At 50.0% G+C, this 15770-nt stretch overlaps 1 protein-coding gene across 1 annotated transcript; it reads right to left on the bottom strand.

The window, feature by feature from the left end:
- Nucleotides 1-9652: 9652 nt before the first annotated feature.
- Nucleotides 9653-13627, bottom strand: LOC104634916 (fibrinogen-like protein 1-like protein). The gene is made up of 4 exons (XM_075771924.1): nt 13624-13627; nt 12201-12344; nt 11165-11227; nt 9653-10281 (listed from the first exon to the last, which is right to left on the bottom strand). Exons 1-4 carry the CDS (start codon nt 13625-13627, stop codon nt 9653-9655), a joined length of 840 nt encoding a protein of 279 aa, XP_075628039.1.
- Nucleotides 13628-15770: the final 2143 nt, after the last annotated feature.

Here is a 15770-nt window from a genome sequence, read left to right as displayed (position 1 = left end):
CACCGGCCACCTGCCACAGGAGCTTCAGCTTTGCGCCGCCGTCCTGCTCTCGCAACGTGCCTGACGGCCCCGGCTTTTATTTCCCCTGCAAACCCGGGGAGGAGCGGCTGCGGGTCCCCTGTCCCCGCCTCGCCGGTGGCCATGGCAGTCGGCTCTGTTTACCCGGGGTTAATCGCTGCTCGCGGCGCGCTGGCGGGGAGAGGAGCGGGCGGTATTTACCTAGTGCCTCTGCCCTAATGTATCTCCCTGCACTTCCAAGGGAACAAATACAGATTAAGGGACACAAACAGGTAAAATTATAGCAACGGGCACCCAGCTCAGCACAAAGCACGTCAAGTCACTGAGCCGTGTGCCAAGCTGAGAAACAGCCCAGGCAAAAGCCTGCTCCAAGGTGTGGCCCAGCAGGAGAGGGGCTGCAAACGCCGAATGCGAGAGAGGACAACGATGAGCTCAGGTGCGGTGGGATTTACACACCTTGTTGTAGTCATGCAGTCCTTAGGATGGATTACCTTTGCCTCCGAGGCACCCTGAGAGATGCAGGCAGGCAAGGCTTGATATGCCAGCCCCCTTCCCTGCTCCGTGCCAGCTGATCTTTGATAAATACTGAGAGCTCTTTGCATGTGCCGTGCCAGCCAGATCTGTGTCACAAGCATCTCCTCACTGACCAGAGTCACAGGGGGACAAAGTGGATATCATTTCAGGCTCAAACACTTTTTTTTCTCTCTAGTTTCTGGCAACTTCTTCCCCAGCTCCACAACCTGGCATAAGCACGCATGCCCGGAGAGCACCAGGCGCAGCGTTTAGGCACCTCCGATGAAAACATGGAATGAGCGGTGGCATACAGCTAACATAGATGGCTGCAGACGGCTGAACTTTAATCCACCTTGGAGGTGGAGCAGAGTACCCTCCGTATGCACAGGGGGTCCTGCTGGTGCTCCAGAGAAGTGAGCAGCCAACCAGGGTATTTTTCAGAGCTGGAATAAGAATATGCACAAATAGCTCTTTTGGATAGTCTTCACACCAATTGGTGCAAACCTCACTTAGGAACCATTTTTTTCATTTTTCATCCAGATTTGCATTACTGTGTAGGTCTCTCTTCCCCCTCTGTGATTCCTGTCAGCCTGTCAAGGTGCAGAAGAGAGAAGTAATTTTAAAAGTACTGTCTGCAGACATTTTAAAGCAATAATGGGCATGTGGGTGTCCCAGGAAACTAAGAATTAGGCAAACCACAAGAGAAACAAAGATGTCAGATATCTGCAGGCTTTCTGGGAGCACTCCTCTGTGCAGGGCCATGCTGCGCAAAAGGGACTTTACAGGTTTTTTTCCCAGGATCATTTGCCATCTGTTCACCGGCTGCAGGCAGACTTCGGTCCTCTGGGACAATGTGTGTCTGAGGAAAGCAGAGAAATACATCAGTGAGGCTTTTAGGTACATCATAACTCCCTCATCCCCGTCCAGCAGCTCTTGTGCTGCAGAGGAGGGAAATCTCATGGGCGAAGGGCACCCAGCCTGGGGAAGGGGTGATGGCTCCTGCAGAGGAATCTTCCCCAGCAGACAGTGGACCAGACCAGAGGTCCCCCCAGAAACAGGAAGGCTGCAGTGCTGAGGGATTTTGTAACTGGCTGTTTGGATCCTAAAATGTGCGATGCCAGGTATAGCCACGGTACAACAGATGCAACACAGTCTCAGAGAGAGTGCAGCAAGGGAGTTGTGGTTCTGAGTGCATCGCAAGATGGATGTCCCAAGGGTGTCCCAAAATGTGCGCTGTCTCATGGGAGGTTAGAGATCAGAGTTCCCAGAGCACTTCTCCAAAGTGGCAAAAGGCTAAAACGTAGGGAGGGCATTTACAGACACTGTGGTGAAGGTTTGGAATAAATATGATCAACTTAACCACAGCCAGATACTGAAAGGATCAAAAGAGCCAGCAAGGACACCAGAGGGGAGGAGACTATGGGAGGCCATTCGGAAGGTGTAAATCACCTTCAAAGAAAAAGAAAAATATCAAGCATTATGAATTTCAGCAAGTGGAAAGTAAAACCACTAAAGGCAGGTCAAAAATAAGTTTACCGAGTAGTTTGTGAAAGACAAAAACTAATATTAAAATCTTGTTCACAGTTATTAGAAACGGAAAGTCTGCCAGAGCACCTGTAGGCTCTGCAGAAGATGCCCCAGGGATGCTGAGGGTGGGGAGGGCAGAGGGAAGAGCACTGCATGAATTCACCGCAGTGCTGGTGGTGGGGACCCTGCCGTGCCGAGGCTGCTGTGCCATGGGAGTGCCAGTGCAGAGGGTTTCCACCTCCAAACCCCTGTGGGGTTGGTGGCAGGAATTAAAACTGAGAAGTCAAGGCAAAGAAGTTGCCGATCTCATCCATCAGATGAACAGCTCCAGACCTCCAGGACCAGAGACCATCACCCGGGACCCCTCGCCAAACCACCAGAGCATTTCAAATCTGCTGATGGTAGGCTGTGACCTGTTACTTGCCTACCAAGGGAATGGAGGTGGCACAGATAGCCTCTGGTTTTGAAAGGCTCCGTCACTCATACAAGGATCTCCAGAGTTAGAAGACTCATTTCTGCACCTAGCAAAGCGATAGAAATTGTAATAAACGTGGAATCGGTGGGAATTTGTGGATAAATACAATAACTTGAAAAGAATCAATATAGCTTTTTAGAGGAAAGTCATGGCTCAGAAATCTGTTACAGTTGTTGGAAGGAGAGGTGGTGTATGTGGACAACAGTGAGCCAATCAATATAATGTAATCCAAAAAAAGCTTTTAAAAAGATCCATCATAGAATTTTCAAAGACACTGAGCTATAGGAGATCAATAGCTTGAAAAGCTGGGAAGCAATGATAAGACTAATTGGTGAATTTCCACAGTGCAGAGAGATTGCCTCCTGGATGCTACAAGTATCTCTGTTGGGGCTGGGTTTTCCAGCATATTCATAACTGATGGGGAAAAGGCAGTAAATAGCACGGTGACAGCATTTTCTGGTGGAGAAAATAGTTCAGAACAGTCATATCTAAAGGTGGCTGGAGGAAGCTGCAGAAGGATTTCAGGCTGCAGAGTGAGTGGGTGATAAAGTTGCAAATGAAATTCAATGTTGATAAGGATAAAGTGAAGTACATCCCTAACTGTATGCAGTGGTGGACTCTAAATTAGCTATTACTGTTGAGCGATATTAGTTGTTTAACATAAATAAATTTTAATTGGAATAAATTTCTTAGGATTACAATATGGTGTGATTTGTGCCATTTGCTTAGCTTCACTGAGCATGGGTAGCTAGATTTGCTGAAGCCTTTAGACCAGGATAAAGTTGTTTTCGTAGCAGCTGGTACAGTGCTGTGATTAGTCTTTTAGCATGGGAAAGTGTTTTGGTATCACACTGACGTTTTGGTAGTGTTTTTCCCAAGTCTGGGACCCTTCAGTTCCCCATGTTCTGCCAGCGAGTACAGGTGCAGAAGGAATGTAAAGCAGAAGATCAGGAGGCTCCAACCCTTGGCTGAAACTGCAAATCAAGAAGGTAAGAGCCTGCCTGGACAGAGAAGAAGAATGCAGTGAGATGTCAGAAGACCCCAGACCAAAAATCAGCATTGCACTAAGGGACGCGTGGGCAGCGCGTGAGGGGCGGGTGTGTGGGACCCAGGGGTGTAATTGTCCCAGGATTTCTTTGTTCCGGGTCCCTCTCCTTGGAGGAGCCCAGCCCGGGCTGATCCTGCTGCTGCACCGTTCAATTAAATTAATTATTTTATAAAATCTGATGTCTGAGACTCTGCTGTGGGAAGCCAGGGTTGAGCCTGAAGAAGGAGGAAGCGCACCCAAGAGTAAGTGTGAGTGTGAGTTTGCGGGTGCGAGACACCATAAATGGTGTGTGAACGCTGGGGCAGCAGCTCGTCCTTGAACAATTGCTGTTCAAGAGGCTGACCTGAGGGTGACTGTAGGCAATTCTCTGAAAATATCAGCTGAAGGTTCAGGAGCAATTAAAAAGTGAAAAAGCTTTAGAAATTGCAAGGAAAGGCTTTCAGCAGAAAACATCACTTGCCGCTGTATAAACCAGAGGGTGCTCGCAGCTGTGTGCAGTTTTGGTGCCTGGCTCACAAAAGATGTAGAAGAACTGGGAAAGAGGAAGGAAGATGAGGAAACTGAGTGATCAGAGGTGGGAATGGCATCCCTGCAAGAAAAGGCTGAATAGATCGGGAGTGCCCGTGTTAGAAAAGGGACGAGTGAGGAGCGCTAGGGATGAAGACACTGATGCAGCAGGAATAGAGTGGTTAGACAATGGTTATTCAACACCAAGCAGGGACACCAGGCAAAGGAATGGCCAGCAGGTTCATGTCAGGATGCTGTGAAACCAGAAGTCTAAATGGACTCAACGAGGAGTTAGATAAACTGATGGAGGACTGGAACTATTAAAATTGACGGTCTGCATACTCTGCGTGTACAAAACAAGCTCACTGATGGAACTCAGGACACAGGTACACGCTCACCCAAGGCCTCCTGTTGCACGGGCGGGAGCTGGTGAGCACAGAGACCAAACCCTCAGAGTGAGAGGCATCTCCAGCCTGTCGTAGCCATCTCACCCATGCCATGCACAAACAGCAGTGCTGTGGAGGCTGTAGTCCTTCAGAGCTTCTCTCAGCCTTCACTGCCTCACTGAAGAGAGCTGGATGCCTGGGACAAGTAGCAAGGCACTCCTCCATCTCCTGCTTTGACTGCTGTAGTGCTGCCCGTCCCTGCCAGCAACCCGCTCCCCTCTGAATATAATAGCAGCAGAAGATAGCCTAGGGTCTGTGTTCCTGAACCTTGCCATCCCTGCTTGTGCAAGCTCACCACATTTCCTAGAAGACAATTCCGAGGCCCCCATTTTCCATCAGGAAGCAGATGAAATTTCTGTAGGTAGTCTCCACTAAAATGGTAGCCCACAGAGAGGACTGGATTAATGTTAAAGGATTGAACTGCAGGATGCTGGCACATAAAACCTGGTTACAGTCCAACCAGCAGTGCCTGCAGTGGTTCTCGCTTTGCAGGGGTGGGTGAAGGAGATGGTGCCATGCTGGTGGTCTTGCCAGATTTCCCATGGGGTCACTGGCTTTTCTTCATCACAGCAGTTGAACAATGGAGGAAGAGACTGAAATCTCTTGTCGTGGGCTCACTGTACCCACTTCCCGCTGGAGCTGAGGCTCTTCACCAGGAGCTGGCATGGCCATCCCTTCGTTTCTGGGAACACCTAAGCCCTCCTTGGTGCTGCTACATGAGGCCACAGGTGATGGCAGGAGAGAAATCCCAACAAAGGTGTTGCTGAGATGCAGTCTCACCTCGGAGGCTGAGGACCCCTGAGTGATGATGGCAAGTTCCAGTGTCATGATGGTATGGTCATCTGCAATCTTGTTGTGAACACGTTCGTTTGGAAAGTCTGGATCTCCAGATTGCTGTGGCAGAAACCACACCCCCCTAAATGGCTCAGAACCAGATACAGCGTGGCTGTTGCTACTTGTTCATTAGGATTTTCTGTAATCAAGAAAATGCCAAGAACTATCCCAGAAGCCATTATCGTCCCAGAGCTCAATTAGTAGAGGTTGGAGGAGGTGGAAGCAGGAGGTACTGGTGCTTTGCTCCTAGACTGCAGCCTGTTGGCTCAGCACTGTGCTATGGGGGTCAGATTTAAGGTTTTAATCTTAGGACACACTCCAAAGTGACGGAAGGGTTCAGGTGCCAAGGCAAGCTCTCCTTTGGTGTGGCCAAGTAGCACATATGTGAGAAGGTGACCTCAAATGATCTTTGCACATTACCAGAAAGGGCTCCGGGGACTGCCTGGGAAATGCACACTATAGAGTCCAGATAAAGCACAGTATTCCTGATAGAAACAGAGTGCTTGTAATTACAAGCAGTGAAAGTGAAATATGGCCTTAATGAGAAGTAGCAGGCAAAAGAGAATGGCTTTGTCAGAATCACTGGTGGCTTTTGCTCTTAAAATCTGAAGATGCGTGACTCACCATGGGGACCTGGCCTTGTTTCTGTCTCTGCTGCTGGAAGCGCTCTCTGCTCTGCGAGCGAGGACAGCTGGGGGGGCACTGCCACTTGTCACAGCTGTGACAGTCCCAGTTGTGGCGGTGCTGCCATATCATGCCAACCATGCATCACTTCTCTGCTTCCTCTGCCCGTGAATGGGGCCAGCCTTGGCTTGCCCTGGGCGCGCGAGTGCCCATGGAGCTGCGTTTATTCATCTGGGCAGGATTTCACCAGGATGCTGCGAAATGGAGGAGAGAGACAACCCACAAAAGGTGAATTTGGGGAACTGGAAACACAGCCCTGTTCCCCAGCAGGCAGACAGGCACAAAGAGAACTGAGGCAGCCGCGGCAGGAGGCTGAGTATTCCCACAAGCCCAAGACCCCGGGGATGGAGTCCCTGTGTGCAAGAGCACTATGGCAGGCAGACGCAGGGCACAGAGCATCGGCATCTGCTCCTCCGAGAGCCAGTCTTGCCACAGGCATCACCTGATGTGACGTGGGAGGAACCAGGGCAGAGAGTGTGCTCACAGGGAGGGGAAGTGCGAGCGGCGAGTGGAAGTGGGTCAGATCACAAGGGGACAGCTAAGGGAAAGTAGCGAAAGCTTTTGGGGGAAGGTAGAATATCAGTTTCTTCTCCCAAATAATTAAATCCTTTGGAAAAGGTTGGGAAACCCTAGTTCAGAGAAAGGTGATTGTATTCCCTCTGCCTGGAAAGAATTTTTCTGCTGTATATCCGCAAAACGAGATTCTTGGTGCTTTCTTCCTCAGACGGCCTTGCTCACGCTCTCCCCTGTGCTCAGCCTGTGCTGACGGGCTGTCAGCGCTCCTTGCAGCAGTAGGACAGAACAACAAGCATGGAAGAGAAAATTGCAGCCTCAGGCAATATTTCTGGCCTCTCCTTGCCTGCCGCACTTCCTTCGCTCTGGAAGCTGCCTGGCAAACCCTGGGGCAAGAGCACCCTCTGGGGACCAGGAGAAATGTAAGCAATGCGTCTCTACAGTTCTCAAATCACATATTTTCACATTGCATTTGCATTTTAAGTCCATTCTGTGATGGTGGTGGGTGCTAGCTTGCTTGCCTAGACCACGTCTCTGCCACACCACGTCTCTGATACTAGGGGACAAACCATCTGGGCCTCTCTGGAGAGAGCAGAAGAGATGTTTGGGCACACAGCAGCCCTAGAGTTTGTAGAAAAAGCAAGTTATCACTTGATAGAAGTCACAGTGTTTAGGGATAACAAGAGGGCATGGCGCAAAAGAGACTTTTCCGCATTTAGCTAAGGACACTCACCAGGAGGATGGGATACCCAATGGTATCCTCCCTCCTGTTGTGGAAGGGGAACATGCTGATGGGAACGCAGCGCAGGTGGGTGCTGCTGCCTCTCTGCTGCCTTCCACCATATCAGCGGTGCATGGTGGGTGCATATCCATGGGACCCTGCAGGGGAGGGTCACTTTAATCATGTATCTCCACATCTATCTCAAGGCAAGAGAGTTAGCCAAAAAAAGACTTCTAAATGCAACAAGAAATTCCCAAGTTTGACAGCTGAGAACATTTTATTGAAGTTATTATCTCCTACACTGAGTACTGTCTTCGTTCTGAGCTGGCAGCTGCCTCCTCTTGCCTGTCATGCACCTCATGACTCACTGCAAAGGGGGTTGAACAGGAGGTGGTAGGAGGCAGGGAGAGAAATACCACTTCAAAAGGCAGACACACAGAGCCCATAAAACCATAGTGTAAAAAAAAAAATCCCCCACAAGCATAAAAAGATAATAAAAGATTTGTTTTCACCAATTTTTATTTGCTAGCCTGTCTTTCTCCATTTATGAGGAAGGCAGCTCTCATCTCACTGAGCCAAAGCCACTCTAAAATTCACATTGTAGGCATTTTTAGCACAGTGGCTGGAAGCTGAAATGGATGGCATCTGCTGACATACTTCTTCTCTCAAAGAAGGGAACATATTGATCCTTTCAAGAAAAATGTAAATTTTTGTGGGAAACGTTGTTTTGCATTGATGAGTTGATGGTCAGTGATGGAACTGGTGTGTCCATAGGTTTGACCCTGGCAGAGACGATACATCCTGTTTGAACACTTCTGCATCTTCTGAGCTGTAATGTTGAGTCCTGACATAAATCAATGCAAATGCTGTCTGTTCGCTTACCTGCTGATACCCGTGCCAGAGCTCTTCTGAGGTCTTCCCTCCCTTTGCTCTTTCCTGCTGGTTCAGATCTGAGTCCTTCCTCCACAAACGAGACCTCTCAGCACAGTCTTAAAATCCCTGAAGACATAAAACACCTCACATATATCACCTTTCCTGGGACATGTTAGTTATTAACTGTGCTAAGCCTGCAGCCTTTCTTTGTTAAGCCCGACTGTGTTGGGCCTGCAGTCTTTCATGTGCTTCAGCTCTTGGAACGCCCAGGCAGTGTGTTGGGGGTGCTGTTAGCAAGTCCGGGCACAGGAACAAGGGATCATGCGGATGTTTTTGAGGGCAGGCTGCCTCCCTTCCTCACCTTGGGCTTGAGGCCTTCCAGGTCACATCCTCCTGCCAGGGGAACATGAGGGCACCAACGGACTCATCCTGCTTCCCCCACCTGCCGCTCGTGGCTGTGGAAGTCACCCTGCGGTAAGCGCAGCAGTGCCTGCCTGCAAACCACCACACTGGCTGGTAGAGCAGCACGATTCCCCGCCTGTGAGGAGCATCCTGTGGCTGCCAGAAGGATGGATCGAAGGACACGGGACATCTTTCCACATGGAAATTTTATGGCAGTTTGAAATCTCTTTTCAGTTTCAAAACAGCAAAGGCAGGACGGTGCATTCCATCCATGCTGTCAACTCTTGGAAGTCATCGTGGCCCTGGCTCAGGAGATGAGCCCCCCAGGGTGCTTAGGGATGCCAGTTACATGGACAACAAAACCCAAAATGCACCTTTGCTGAGAAAAGTGAAAACATTTTGACATTTGCTATGCTTACACAAAACTACTGTGTGCAAAGGCAGAAGTCTGCATGCAGTATTTCAAGTTTTATTTATGCCCCCAATGTCTGTCCTGCAGGAAACCTGAGCTTCAGTGGTGGAAACCTTCTACCACATTAACCTCTGTAAGCACTTCAAAGATTTGAAATAGGCTTTTACAATTGAGACAGTGTTTTGAATATAGATTTATTTTAATATTTAACAACTATTAAACTGAAATGCAGAAGGTACAGAGCGGGAATTTGACTGTGCGCATTAATATCTTGAGCAAGATCTTCAGCAAGTGAAAATTAGGTAGTTTGCCTGAAGTTAAGGATGTAAATTAACTTATACAGCCATAGAGATCCACCAGTGTTCGGCCGTTTCACATTTTATCTGGAGGACACAACAGATCTGGAAACTCCAGATTTTGCAAGATACCATTCTGATTATTAACATAATTAAAATGATCTGAACAAAAAGGATAAAGGCACAGTTGAGGAGCAGAAGGAATCTACAGGAGGGAGAAGAAGTGGGAGATGCCCGAGTTTCTTCAGTAGCTAGGGTATGACCAACCTCAGCAGAGACCCCCCAAGGACACCAGGTTTGGCCATGACAGGTTTTCCCTTTTTCCTTCTCTTTGCAGAGCCAGAATTAGCCTCAGGCTGGACAGAAAGGAAACAAAAATGCAACTAGCAGTAGGGAGCAGGTTTGATGAGGATGGCAGAGGCTTTGCAGTTCCCATTGCACAGGCTGCCCCACGTTATGGCCCCCTTGACGTTCAGCCGTACAGCATAACATGCCGAGTACCACCACCCGCCCCCGTAGCTGGAGGCACAGTTCCCACTGTAAGTGTCCTGATCCAGATCTTTGGCGGAGAACTTCATGTTGTCGTGCACGGTAGAAGCACTGTTTGAGGCCATGGCATCCTCCGCTGTCCCCGAGTACGCTCCCAGCCTCAGCCGGTAGCCCTGGGACTCATCTTCCACACTGAAGAGGCTGTAGTCTGCAAATTTGGTGTTGTTTGCAGCATCACAGACGACAAACCTGACCTGGTAGACCTTCTGCCTGGAGATCTGATGGATGTACTCAGTGCCCAGCCAGTACTCAGTGTGCACGTTCCCAAAGCCGTACTTGTAGGTGCTCCAGGACTCGGCCCAGGTGATCTCCGTGCTCTGCCGGTTCCTCTGGATGACCGTCCAGGCCCCGTCCGTCACGTTCATTTCGCAGTACACCACGATGGGGTGCAGCCCGGTGGGCTGGATGACGTAGATGCCGCTGGGGCTGCCAGCGGAGACCTCGCTGCAGTCCTTGGGCAAACCTGGGGCAGGAGAGAACATAGAGGACCAACAGGCACAGCAACCCCCTGGTCTGCTTGTCTGGCCCTGTGAGAGGGATTTCTAGAAAACAGGCAGATGTGGGATTTTGCCAGGGCAGTAAAAAGTCTACTGCTGTGCTTCCTACTGTAAGTGTAAAAGCAGAAAACCTCCGTAAGGGAAATACAGTGAGGACAGGCATATATTTTGAAGGTATAAACATAGAATTTGCTGCTGCTTCTGGCTCAGGCTCTTTCTTCCTCAGCCTTTCCCAATGTTCAGATCTTTTCCTCCCTTATAATGATACAAGCTTGGCTTGATGAGGACTCTTATTATATAGTTATGCAGAAGCGTAAATGAGCAACTGAGCTGTTCCTGCAGCCCTGGAATTCACTGCATCCCTGCGGCCAGGAAGGGGAAAACCTCATTGGACCCTGTGGCCAGCTGTGAAACCCCAGCAAGCATTGCTTGGGGGGTCACATCCTCTGCTTGCCCTGTGCAGAGCTCCACAGCAGAGAAGAGGATTTGTGGCATGTACGTAATGGTTGCAACATCCTTGGGGATCTTGTCAGGCACAGTTCAGTGTGAAGCTATCACTAGTAACGAGGCACTTTGGGACATGGTTTAGTAGACATGGTGGTGTTGGGTTGATGGTTGGACTTGATAATCTTAAAGGTCTTTTCCTTATTCTATGATTCTATGATTCAGTGATTCTATGATTCTATGATTCTATGTCTGAGTGGCCCTGGAACGTGGTGTGGAGGAGCACATCTTCTTGCCCCCAGGCGCTGAGTCAGGTTATCCCCCGGCTGGTTGCTCACCCATCACTCTTGGACCCTTGTTGCCTACACCTCTCCCTGTTCCCTGCGGGGTGGCGGGGGCACTTACTGCTGCGCTCCATCTGCTGACGATCACTGTCTTTCCTCTGCTGCGTGTTCTCTCCATCTTCATCTGCATTGGGAAAAAAACAAAAAAGTGAGACGAGCAGCCCTGTGCCGCAGCACAGGGGTAACTCCAGCCTCCACAGGCTGTTATCTCCAGCACTAAGTGTTTTGTAGGGCACTTCAACAATGCCACTGAGCTCATTTTTCTTCCTATATGGTAGGTTTTGATTGTAAACTCTTTAAAGGGATAAGATACTAGGAAGGGTCACACTCGCGTCACTGAGCGGCTGCCTATTCGGTCCATTCAGTTTTATGGCTTTACAGAGTTGCATGGAGTGGACTCTGAGTGGTGGTGATGAGTACAAGGAGATACTGCTAGAGAAGAAGGATCAAGAAGGAAACAGACTGTGTGTGGTTTCAGACCAAGATTAAACTATTGAGTGATGGTGCTGTAAATCTGCATTGCTTCTCAGTGGTGACTGACGGGATTCTTGTGTTCGTTCAACTCATAAAGAGCTTCAGAAGAGCTGTCAGAGAGGAAAAAGAGCTCAAAGCATATAAGACAGCAATTCTCTCTTTAAAGAGAAATCACACCACCCATATTTGTAAGATAGCATTCCCCAAGACACTCCAGTGCTGTGACCTCTATCAGTGGTGTGACGAGTTTTTTATATCATTTAGCCATGTGCAAGCTTCAGAAAGCATTTTGGTTGGTCACTTATGCAAAATTTCTCTGAAGTTTCAGGACTACAGGTGGACTACAGATAGCAAGAGAAAAGGTCTTCCTTTGAATATCTGCAGTGCTCTAGAAAGAGCTGCCACATACAGTCTTGTCAATAACAAAGAAGGTTGAAATACCAAATCTTACGATGTTTGGTTAAGATCTGCAACTGGAGTAAGATTTGATCAGGTTCCTTTTATTTCTGAGTGTGACTGCCCTTCCCCAACATTATTTGCCACACATCCCTCTCTGCACAGAGGAGAGGGCTCCTGATGTTTGGATGAACAGAGTTTAAGGATGTAAGAGAGAAAACACATACCAGGATGGGGGTCATCTGAATGGAGATTAATGATCTCATCTAAATTTACTTTCAATCTTTCCAGGTTTTCAATGTCCAGAGCAAGAAGAGGGGCTAGCAGGGCCAGCACGGAGGCAAAGAACAGAAGATTGGAGTGACGAGCAGCTGGAGAAAGAAGACACACGGTGAATCTGGAAATGCAAACCCTCTAAAAGAGAATTGGCTAACTAAATTCAGCAGAAGTTAAACTTATAGAGTAGACAAATCTACAACATTAATTATGCTTTTGCTTTACTGAGCAGCAAAAGTATAAAGAACACTTTCCAAAAACTAGCATTCTGCAAAGGCATACATCCTGAGAGAAAAAATTTCACCCAGACTTTGATGACAACCTACAGGTCTCAATTTGCAACTTCCAAGAGCAGGGTCATCTTCCTTGGCTGTGGTCTGGGCTAAAGCAAGGGGCTCTGGGTCTCAGAAGCAAGATGGTAAGCCAAGCATCAGTATGTGTGTGTTGAGAAAAACATCTCCTAGTAATACAAGACAGCATGTCGATTTGTAGGTACTGCTGTTGCCTCAAGACAGGAGCTACTACTGTGGTGATAAACAAGGTACAGGGACCTGAGATCTTGGAAAGAAAGGAGCTGTTGTGGCCACAATGCTGACGGTACCCTGAGAGTCAGGGGCTTCACTTAATTGTCCCAGAATTGCCTCCTCCCAACAGGGCACTGGGCAGGGCTGGGAGCTGCCCACTGCACGAACACGGCAGGAGAGCATCCTGCAGGGAGCCAGCAGCATTGACCCAGCACCAGGCCCCTGCTGTGTGTCACGAATGGGGCTCCTGCAGGGACGTGCTGAGGGTCAGTGCATCCCAGCAGACATCTGGGACAGGACACTCTGTGCAGGATGGTTTCTGCCAGCGTCTGAAAACCTGAGCAACTTGGCTCCTTTGGACCACACCAGGTCAGCACATTCCCCAACAATTTGTTCACAGCCAGCTCCATTTCTGTCTACAGCTTGCCTGCTCAGCTTCAGTACCTTGAAGGACTTACGAGGATGATGGGTGATTAATGCATTAATTAGCTTCCGTTCCTTCTTTTTTTTTTTTTTTTTTTTTTTTTTTTTTTTTTTTTTTTTTTTCCCCCAGTGCTTTGGGCTCTGGCAAAAAGTTAAAAAAATGTTGCCTTTACAACATCACCCAGAGCAGGACAGTTTTGCATGTGGTCAGAAATGGAGGAGAGAGAGTGAGAAGCAGGAGGGTCACAGAGACCTGGAGGGGTACAGCAGGAACAGGGTCATCCCACTGTCCCAAGGCCAGAAAGGGTCCGTGGGAAAAGCAGAGCTACAGTGCAGGCGGCAGAAGTCCAGAGGCAGGGATGACCAGCCACATGCAGCAGTGCCATCCCATCCCACCCCACCCCATCCCATCCCACCCCACACTCACCCATGCTGTCTCTGCAGGGACCCTGCGGAGCAGGAGGCTGAGCAGGTTTGGCTGGCAGCAGGGTGGCCAACCCTGCCCTTATATAGGGCCCGGCGGTGAGGTGTGGCTGGCTGACCCCAACTACAACACTCACACCCCAGTTGTCATCAGGGCTGGAAATTTATGCTTTGTTTGCCCTCATCCGTAAGTGCCTCTGCTCACACACCAGCTGTTGCACTGTGATAAGAGGTCCCAAAAGAACTTCAGCAAACAGCACCTGATATTCGCACAAAATTCCACCAAACTGACAAATGCTCCTGATAAGAATTTTTCTTGAGGTTGTTATTACTTATGGGATTTGATACCAAACCCTGTGGGGGCATCCTGTGATCTGGAGATCTCCATTAGACATCCTTGAGGGTCTGCCTACCCTAGCATGGTGCATCACCCAAGAGGGAGCCACGCTCTCTGACACTGCACCCCAGTTCCCACACACACCGGGGCAGCAAAGGGGCCTCGTCCCCAGCCCTGACCCCCCCACACCATGGTCATGCAACTGCTTAGCTTGGTGCCAGCCCCCCACCGGGGACCTGCACAGGCTCTGCTGCCGCAGGGCTGGTGCTGGCTACTTGGCCCCATGTTGCCTCCATGCCCAGGTCCTTCATCCCCAGGTGGCACTGCCACCTCTGCTGTCCTCCAGGAGACCAGCAGGTGGTGGTGAAGGTCCCACCACCAGCACACCCTGCCACCCTGCCAGCACCTCGCTGTGCCCTGCCGGCCCCTGCTCTGGTTTACTCCAAGACGAAATGACTCTCCTTTCAGTAACGCGAGGAGGATATTTTTCACCAACGGACACAACTTCTCCTGCCCTACACCAGCCCCTCGTAAAAGTTACTAGCTCCAAAATTACACGTGTATTCACAGAAAAAAGGATTCTTGCCAACTGCACTTTGCAGTAGTATTTGTTATGCTGTTGGACAGCAATGAATAACTTAGACCTGATCCAAGACTGTCCTCAGCAGTTTTCTTTTAATGAAACACCTTTCTTTTTACAAGAGCCTCCCAAAGTCCCTTGATAGATAACCCAGGGCTGTAGCATTTATCTTTGACACATTTCTGGCAGCCACCTTTCAAAAAGATGAAAAGGGTCTTCCAGCCCTTTCAGGCAGCCCCCAAAGCCACACAGGGCTGGCTCCCACACCCACCAGGACACCAAGGGTCGGCACCAAAGCTGAGGTGCCCAGCCGTGGCTGGCATCCCGGTCCGTCACCGCCTGTGACCCCGGTGAGCACTGGGCTGGCCCTGCCTGCTGTTACCCTTTGGTGCCTCCTGCCACTCGCGCTTGATAGCCATAAAGGAGGTCCCTGCAGCAGGGACCCCATGGCAAGCTCTTCTTGCACTGCTGGCCCTTGGAGGAGCAGTGACAGGGTGTGGGCAGCCTCGGAGCAGCGAGTCCATGAAGCGATGGCAAGTGGAGCTGAATTACGGTGCCAGGGAGAGGAGGCAGAGGAGGGGACTGAGCCTCCTGTGTGGTGGGGGACAGGTGTCTGCCCCCTTGCTCCTCCCCTGCCTTCGCTCCCCCAGTGGGACCTGCTGCCAATGGAAGCATCACCTTCTAGAAGACAGATTGTACTGCAGCCAGACAAAGCCCCACCACTAGTGACCTGCAGGAGCACAAGCCGGCCTGACGGGACTGCCGCAGCATGGGTCCAGGATGGGTGAGGACCTGTTGATGCTTCCCAAGGCACTGTGTGAAAAGAGCGATTGAGAGAAGAGGGGAACAAGGAGGAGACTCCAACCCAGTCCTGAGGGTTTGCCAAAACACCCTGCAGTAGCATGTGAAACAAGTTAAGCCTCCCCTGACAGATGTGGTCCCAACAGCTGTAGCCACTGCTTGATGAGCTGGCCATGAGTGCATTTAAGATGCTCTCCCAGACAGCACCCAGCCCCAACCAGGCTGCCAGGGCAATGCCCACCCCACATGCAGTGGGGAAGAGCAGGAGGTCAGCAGAGCCTTCCTGAGCGTGTTTCCTCCCACCAAGATGTGTCAGCCAAGGAAGGGAAGGGCAGGGGAAGGGGTACGGCATAGACACCCCCCAGCTTTTTGCTCAGAGCTGCCCCCAGCATCTAGAGGACAGGGATGGCCCCTAGGAAAGGCTGCTGCCTTC

The sequence above is a fragment of the Balearica regulorum genome, chromosome 19 (genome assembly GCF_011004875.1).
Source record: "Balearica regulorum gibbericeps isolate bBalReg1 chromosome 19, bBalReg1.pri, whole genome shotgun sequence".
NCBI lineage: Eukaryota > Metazoa > Chordata > Aves > Gruiformes > Gruidae > Balearica > Balearica regulorum.
Note: the sequence above shows the minus strand (reverse complement) of the source record. Positions and strands in the feature narration are given on the sequence as shown.